The sequence below is a fragment of the Chaetura pelagica genome, unplaced genomic scaffold, assembly GCF_000747805.2.
Source record: "Chaetura pelagica isolate M959 unplaced genomic scaffold, ChaPel_1.0 scaffold117, whole genome shotgun sequence".
NCBI lineage: Eukaryota > Metazoa > Chordata > Aves > Apodiformes > Apodidae > Chaetura > Chaetura pelagica.
This window is the reverse complement of record NW_009954185.1, coordinates 7,421,155-7,429,905: the sequence shown is the minus strand read 5'-3', so window position 1 is coordinate 7,429,905 and position 8,751 is coordinate 7,421,155. Positions and strand designations below refer to the sequence as shown.

Genomic DNA, 8,751 nt, shown 5'->3' with positions numbered 1-8,751 from the left:
AGGGGAGGTTCGGTTGTTTCCCCCCCGCCCCGGGTCCAGCCTCGTATCGGGCCTTTCTTGCTGGCCAAGAGCTCGTTTCCTGTTCTCACTCGTGTGGCAAAATCCCGACGCGATCGCTGGAGGTGGAAGTTTTCTGCAGCCTGGTTTTCTGAAGCCTGGTTTGCTTTGCCAGTGTTAATGATTTGTTTGGGGTTGTTTGTGTTAAAGGCGCTTGTTTGCCACCCCTGTCCCTCAGCCCTGGGCACCTGGATGAAATGTTACTCTAGCAAGAAACAAGCAAAGTGCTAGCGTGCTGCCTGGTTTTCCTCTAGACAGTTACCAGCATTTAATCCTGACGTAAATCGCCGCTCCAGTCACAGCCGAGGCTGCGAGGGGCTGTGTCTCGGGCATCAGCTCCCCTTCCCAGGGCGGACAGAGGGTGCACAGGGTGGGTGGGCCCTGCAGCCCCTCTGGGCACGGGCTGGCCCAATACGGGTGCTAGTTAAAAAGAAGTAACAATGAGGGACACCAAACTTGAGTGCAGACGCGAACGCCAGAATCTTTTCAGAGAGCTCCAATGGAAGAGGTTGGGGTTTAAGCCCCAGGTCTTGAGCTGTTGCAGCGTTAGTTACGCACTGATACCCCACCAGACACTTCCTCTTCTGCCCCAGCAAAACAGCTTGCTGTGTGCAAGAGAGCAAAAAGCCATGTCTGTCTCGGCGTGGTACTTGTAGAGCATTCAGATGCTAAGATTTTCTGACTGATTTTTGCTTCGCTGACAGTACAATAAGCTTCCACATGCTTCCCTGTTAGAAGTACCTTCAAATGCATGTAGGCACTCACGGGATGGCTGTGTGAACTGAAATGCAATGAGGTGGTTCCACTCGTAATGAGCAACTATTCTGTCCTCTTAACAGCACTAGGTATTTTTAAATCACCTTTGTACGTGTTTAGTAACACAAAGAGTATGCTTTATATGGGAGGGAGGCTGATAAAAATAAGGGGGCAGAAATACTGCCAGGTGGACCACACGGATCAAGACAGAGAATATTTTTTAACTGACAATGTAAAATCTGGCCTTGTTTCCGGATGTTGCACCCCCTTTGTTTCAGAATGTCTGAAAAAGAAAAAAAAAATATCTGTGCAAGTCAGTGGGAATCATGGGGAATCATTTAAGTCCAGTTAAACCCATTTTTAACTTGTGTCTGGCAGGTAATTTTTCACTGTTTGTTTTTTTTTCCCTGAAACTGTTACGAAACTCAACTGATAAGTTATCACTGTATTTGTCTAGACCACTGTGTGACTGTTGGTGGAATCTGAAGTTAACCATGGAGGAGCGCTGGTGAATACCCTGTAGCTCTCCTACCTTCATAGCCATTAACTGTCTACTGACTCCTACCTTTACAAGATCGTTTCTCAGGACTGAAGATGGCACATTTCTGCCTTTCAGACTTTGCATTCTTGTTTATTTACTTCCAAAGCAGTGTGTCCAGGAGGGAGCTGGGGTCAGGGGTGAAATGTCTGCACCAGGGTCTGCACAGAAGGATTGAATCAGACACAGCATGAGCTAAAAAAGCTTTAATGAGAAGAGTTTAAGGTGTTAACTAGCTAAAGGGAGCATAGTCTTGAGTCTGATAGATTAGCAAGTACTTTTATTGTTTAAGCATGTCTAGTCTTAAGGCTGTATCAAATCAGACTTCGGAATAAGGAAAGTTTATTTTGCCACATTGAATTAGTACACACGTTGACTGTATTTCTCCTCTTATTATTAATTTGCAGTATCTTTTCAAAAAGATGCAAAAAATGCAATCTTTCTGTCTAGTTCATACTCTCTTCAGATATTTCTCTTGGATTAGTAAGTGGCAGCATCTTCGTTATTGTCCTTTAATCATTTATTTATCCAAAGCTCAGAATTTAATCAACTTCCTTGGACTTTTCATTTTTTTTCAAATTCCCAGCTCACACAGATAAAAAATTGTGTTGGTTTCAGCTTTGTTATCTCTTTGTTTTGCACTCCCAGACTTATGTGCCATCCTTGGGACAACAGCCTTTTTAGGTTCACAAAGTCAAGAGTGTTGTAACTTCCATCGTTGTTAATGTATTCCTCTAAAATTAGCTTTCCCTCCAGCTGTTTGGGTTGTGTGACTTGACCTGCCTCTTGCTGGAGGGGAAGAAAGTTTGGGGGTAGGCAGACTTGGCTTAAAATGCATGCTGCTAGCTTTATTAGAAGCGGTCTGGCCACATCAGTGTTTAGATGGGGATAATAATGCTACTGTATTTCACAGTTGTTATGGTGCTTCGTCCATTTTCTAGCTAACTACAGAGATTCCTACCCAACTGCCTTTCTCTCCATGGCTTTTCCCAAGTGGCATATTGTCTGAGGTTCTTCTTCAAATCAACTTGAAGTAAACATTGTTACTTCTGTGTATTTTCTTGCAGAGCTTGTAAGTACTCCCATGACATCATCAATGCTGAGAACAAAAAAGTTCTGAAGACTCATGAGCTGTCTGGCCTCGAAGAAAATGAGCTGCAAATCCTGCTTCTCCAGAATGACCCTTTCTTCCTCCCTGATGTGAGTTGTGGTAATTTCTAAAGAGAAGCTTTTGTTAATTAGGAGTGGACAAGAAGAAGGGTGGGGGTCTGATCTCAATTCCAAGCTCTAACATATCTGTATATAACAGATAGATCAAGTTCAGTCTAAATGAAGTATGAATGGGAATGGCTGTGTGTGAGCACACCAGAAAAAACAGTGTAGAGCAAGGGTTGTAACAGTGCTGTGTATTTAGAACAAAAAAACTCTCAACCAAACCTGCAATAAAACTGTTAAAGGCTGATGGGTGTGTTGCTTAAATAAATACCAGAAGGCTTGCACCTGGATAAGGCTATGTCATCTATGACATGTCAGCAGAAAACTTGCCCTCTGACAGCAGGAAGTGGACAGCAAGGCTCCGCCTGTTGTGTGTGCCTTTCCTGTTATTCTGACAGGATCGCCATAAAGTTACTCAAAACGAGCAAACAAAAAAGTCAGAAACTTCACCAGAATTTACAGACAGCGAGGTAGGCAAGACAGATGTGATAGATCACAGTAACTGTACATGCTTACAGGATAAGAAACCTGACCGAAACCAGTTTGTGGGCTGTTCTCCAAGAGATGATGGAAACTAGGAAGCCAGGACCACTTTCCTTTTCCAGTCTATGTAGTCCTGCACATTTAGGTGTTTGAGAGTATGGGGGAGTGAGAAAAATCTATGAAACTATTACCACATTACTGCAGTCAGTGTTGTGTAAAATCAAGCCCTTCCAAAGTGCAGTGAGTTTCTGTACAGTAGTTTTCTATGGAACAACCTTTGTAAGCCAGTCATTGATTTTGTTAAACTTGGCTGAACAATCCATTCTGGGTCTGCATGTGTGTATAAGGGCACTGCTATCTTCAAGGTATGGCTTTTTGAAAGCCAAGAATATTCTGTTCTGGCTATAGCAGTTCCTGGTTAAAAAATTACAGAGTACTACTACCTGTTACCCTTGTCTTTTGGGGGGTTAAAATCTCCACAGATCTGTTAATGTAACAGTTCTCTTGTTTTCTTATTCATCACTGTGAAAGTGCTGGGCTTTGACAAACCAGATTTTTTTTTCTTTAATTCTTGTAGTATTTTAAAATATGTTGTGCTAGCAGATGCAAGGAGCAAGGAGGATTGATAATATCTTTGTCCTGTTCCAGTACATCTAAACCTTACGTGTTTCTTATTTAATTAGTTCCAGTAATGAGCAGATAGTGGTAAACGTTGATGTCACTCTTAAGCTTATCTATAGATCTGTTCAACCCTCACTGCTGGCAGGCATCATTAATCACCTCTAACTAAGCACTTTAACTCCTATTGTGGAGTAAAATGCAGGCCATTCATAGAGCTTAGGAGAGGGGAGCTGGCTGTTTTTTGCTTAGAAATGTGGAGTATCTGTGTGTGTGCTGACAAATAGCATGTATGAAGCTCTCAAGCAAAGAGCAAGCTTTGGACCTCTGTGACCTGAGCTGGGGTACAGGGTGAGAAAAACACAACAGCATCTCAAATCAGAGTTTTTTAAACTTTTTCTCCCCTTCTTTCTCACTCTTTTTTATTTGTTGTTTTATTGTGCTTTTTTTTTTTTTTAATGTAACTAAATAGTGTACTCCCTATTTAGCTGAGGCAGCAGTTTGTTATAGTTTGGGAGTTTATTCTCATGTACCCATGTAAGAATTTTGTCTTGCATACTAACGTTATCTTTAGTGCATCGTCCTCTAGTTGCTCTACAAAATCTCTCTCAACCAGATTCAGTGTCATCCAACCTAGCCTTGAATGCTTTCAGGGAGGAGTCATCCACAATTTTCCTGGGCAACTTGTTCAGTGCCTTACCACCTGCACACTGAAGAACTTCTTCCCCGTGTCTAACCTAAATATACTCTTTTCCAGTTTTAATCCATTACCCCTTGTCCTTTCACACAGAATCAGACACGCAGAATCACCAAGGCTGGAAAGGACCTTTAAGATCATCAAGTGCAGCCTATGAGCTTTCACTACAAGCCCTTGTAGGAAAGTCCCTCCCCAGCTTTCATGTGGGCCCCCTTTAGATACTGGAAGACTGCTATGAGATCTCCCTGGAGCCTTCTCCAGGCCAAACAACCCCAGGTCTCTCAGCCTGTCCTCACAGGAGAGGTGCTCCAGCCTGCTGATCATCTCTGTGGCCCTCCTCTGGACTTGCTCTAGAAGCTCCATGTCCTTCTTATGTTGGGAGCTCCAGAACTGTACACAGTACTCCAGGTGGGGTCTCACAAGCCTGAGACCTTGCTGGCTGTGCTTGCATTGGCAGGGGCTGGTACTTTTGAATCTCACTAAGAAAGGTGTATGATACTTAACATAAATATCTGATTATTACTAAAGTTTATAATGAGAAGAAGTCTTAGGTGGCCCTTATGATGTCATGGGAACCAATGACAATACAACATCAGACAGACCTCTCTGGTAGAGCTATGGCTTGCTGTGCTGAATTCTCATCCATGATGAGGTTCAGCACCCTTGCTAGTCTTTACAACTTTATGGTATGTTTCTGAAAACAAAAAAGACCCCAAAGCTACTGGTCTTCTATCCATATAAAACTGGTGGTAAAAAACCCACTCTCGCCCTTTTTCTGCTCTTAAAGCTCTTTGCCTATAAAACAAAGACAAAATTACTGATTCTAATGTGCTTTTCCACTTCCTCCCCACTTCTAGGTCTGTCCGTATTACAACAGAAAGGATAGTGTCTGCCACCAGCAAAGCAACTGCAACAAGCTTCATATTTGTGGACACTTCCTCCAGGGGCAATGTAGATTTCTCACATGCAAGAGGTCCCATAACCTCTTGGATAGCCATGCCTTGAGACTTTTGGACACTGAAGGCATTAGCATGAACATAGCTTCAAACATCCAGACTATATGTAGTCACAAACATGTGGCATTCAACAACGATCTGAGGAAGGAGAAAAGTAAGTTGTAAGAAACATTTGGTTTAAATAGAATTCGGAGTTTGATAGAGGTGGAAAGTATTCTTGTCTTACCTCACAGCTGAACCCCTTCTTCCTTTCTGTGCTTTCAGTGTACTACAAACCAAGAGCAAATTTGAGAATAAAGACACATACAAAGAGTCAGGAACTGCTGGTACCTTCACAAGTAGTGACACAGATGGTTGTGCCACCTTCAGAAGGTTAATATCTAGATAAGTACCAACTGCTTTCATGTGGAGTCAGCTTTTCTATTTCCCTTCATACAACATGTCCATACTTTTTTTCCCCCTATTGTCATTGAACTGCTTTCAGGAATGGAACAAGTCAAGGCTGAGTCATGTAGGAGGGAGACCTGTATTACTTTGCCTAAATTGCTATTGCATGTCCTGCCAATAGCTGTGACTAGCTGGGATTGGTAACTGTTATTGCTCATCTGGTGTATCAGCAGTGGAGTGCCAGTGGAAAATTATGTGTGATGGACATAATCCTCAACACATTAATTGGGATTTTACCAGCTAGCTGAGGTTTGGGTCCAGCAGTGCTGTTCATTTAGTCTTCTCATGCAGGTCCTGGTAGTGATGTACCCAATCAGAGCCAACACCAGTTGCCAGCAGGAGCCGGAGGTGGTGAAGACAAAGGTATGGATTGTTTCTAAACCTCCAGTCTTGAGATCAGTAGTTCTCACTGGTATTTGGTTTTGCACAGACCTAAAACACCCTGTGGTAGTTGGAGGGCAGCTTAGATGCTTGCCCTACATTATGCTGAATAAATAGGAACTTGTAAATCTCCAGTCTTTCTGCACAGAAGGGCCTTGGCTTTAAATCCTGTCAAGAGTCCAATACCCTGTGAAAAGGTTCTTTTAGATATTCCATGCATGGAGAGTGAAATGTTTAATATCAGATATGTATTTGAAGATAATGGGAGCCGATGCCAGGGGGCTATTGGGAAAGAAGAACTGTTTCCCACAGAAGATAGTTGAAGATACATTATTATTTGAAGATAGTTGATGTTATGTGAGTGTTGTGGGTCAACCTTGGTGGGCAGCTAGGCACCACACAGCCACTTTCTCAGGTTCCCCCTGATGCCCAGAGTAACAGGTAAAGAGAAAAGAATGAATAAAAGCAAGAACACCTGGGGGTCAAGATAGAAAGAAGAAAAAAAAAAAGCAAAGGGTAAATGGAAGAAGAAAGAAGATACCAAAGCAAAGCACGTGATTCAAAGGCAGTCACTCACCACCTCACTTGGACAGGCTGTTGTCTGGCCAGTTCCCAAGCAAAACTTCTTTTCTCTTTTATTACTGAGCATGATGTTCTATGGTATGGAATATTTCTTTGGTTAGTCTGGGTCATCTGCCTGGTTGTGATCCCTCCCAACCTATTGTGTACCCCCCAGTCTATTCAGCAAAAGCTAAGGTGTTAGTGTGTAAAAAATTTAAACACTGCATTATATGAGCTGCTGTGAAGAAAAAATAACTCTATCCTAGCTAGGCCCTGTACAGTGAGATTTCTGATGTAGCAGAGTGATGCAAAATACACTGAAGAGACAATACAGCTGTTAAGTTACACTTAGCAAAACAGCAGTTGTGATACCAATGTGATTTACATAACCAGTGTCTATAATATGCATGCTGTCATGATGCTGAGTGTCCCCAGGAAAGAACATATGGGTTGAAGCCAGCCCGAGCCTGTTTCTTTCTTTGAAATTCTTTTGCTAGTTGTTTAGTTTTTATACTCTTATGTTGGGCTGAGCCCTGCATTTAATCGCTCCCATGCTGGTCTGGCTAAGTGTGGGAGAAACATTTATACCACCAGTTGGTGGACTCAGCTGACATAGCCATTTAACTACAGCAGAGGCCACCCCGCTGGTCCCCTTTGTGTTGAGACAAAGTCAGCTTTTAAAAATCCATGGTGAGTCACACCCTGTGTTTCTCTCTGAGCTTCATGACATTACCCTTGGCCATTTCCACTGAGCCTTCCTTCCACTGTGGGGGTTTATTGGTCAAAGCCCTAACTTGTGCTGTACAGGGGATAGTCAGATCCTGAAAGTGCTTGACTTGGCTGCTGCAGTCAGCTTCTGGTTATTTCTGGGATGAAATAGCAGATTCAGTCTCTTTCTCTTAGAGTTGTATTTTGGTAGAGCAAGTAAGGACCGATGTGTTCTTGTCCTGTAGATAAAAAAGATGATTCCTCTGCAAAAGCTTCAGAGGAAACCAAAGAAGAAAACTGTGTTGAGATATGTATGTACAACATCTGGAAGTACTGCAAAAACAATGGTAAGCTTTATAAAAAGTAATGTTATTGTTGTGTTTTAACCCCAGCCAGCAACTAAGCCCCACACAGCCACTCACTCACACCCCCATCCACCCCAGGTGGGATAAGGGGAGAACAGGAAGGGTAAAAGTGAGAAAACAAACTTGTGAGTTGAGATTAAGAGAGTTTAACAGGTAAGACAAAGACCCTGCACACAAGCAAAGCAAACCAGGAATTCCTTCACTGCTTCCCACAGGCAGGCAGGTGCCCAGCCATGCCCAGGGTGGCAGGGCTTCATCATGGGTAGTAGTTTCTTGGGAAGTCAAAATGCCATCACTCCAAACATTCCCCCCTTCCTTCCTCTTTCCTCAGCTGTGTATGCTCGGCATGACATCATGTGGTCTAGAATATCCCTTTGTCCAGCTGGGATCAGCTGTCCCAGCTGTGTCCCCTCCCATCTCCTTGAGCACCCCCAGCCCACTCATGGTGTGAGAAGCAGAAAAGGCCTTGGTGCTGTGTGAGCACTGCTTAGCAGCAACCAGAACATCGTGGGGTTGTCAACACTGTTTTCAGCACATATACAAAACACAGCCCCATATTAGCTGCTATGGATAATATTAGCTCTTATCTGAGCCCCAAGCATCACAGTTCTCTTGGGAGCAGAGTGCCTGCAGAGGTGCTTCCTGCTCAACAGCTCACACTGGTGGTGGCATAAGGAGTGACAGTGACAATTGTGCTTTCTTGTCTGCTTTGTTTCAAAGTCACTAATAAGCACTGTCACGTTTACAAACATAATTAGAGGAAAGGGAAGTGGATATACTTAAACCCTTTGTCCTCTAGGTGATTCATCTGTGGCTTATTTCAGTCCCGTTGATCAGGGCAGCTTTTGAGAATCTGTCAAAAACCCTTAAAGTGTTAAATGTTACATTTTCTGTAACAATTAGAACAATTTAAGAGCTGGCCTTATGGTGCCATCAGTGACAACTGGTAATAGCATGTCATCCTTTATT

At 43.1% G+C, this 8,751-nt stretch overlaps 1 protein-coding gene across 1 annotated transcript in view; it reads left to right on the top strand.

Annotated features, from left to right (window-relative positions):
- The window catches only part of LOC104393520 (poly [ADP-ribose] polymerase 12-like), a 34,583-nt gene that overhangs the window by 12,741 nt on the left and 13,091 nt on the right, over positions 1-8,751 (top strand). The window contains exons 2-5 of the mRNA XM_010003022.1: positions 2,419-2,551; positions 5,222-5,474; positions 6,059-6,130; positions 7,663-7,764. Coding sequence (XP_010001324.1) covers positions 2,419-2,551; positions 5,222-5,474; positions 6,059-6,130; positions 7,663-7,764 — 560 coding nt within the window. The remainder of the gene's footprint in view (positions 1-2,418; positions 2,552-5,221; positions 5,475-6,058; positions 6,131-7,662; positions 7,765-8,751) is intronic.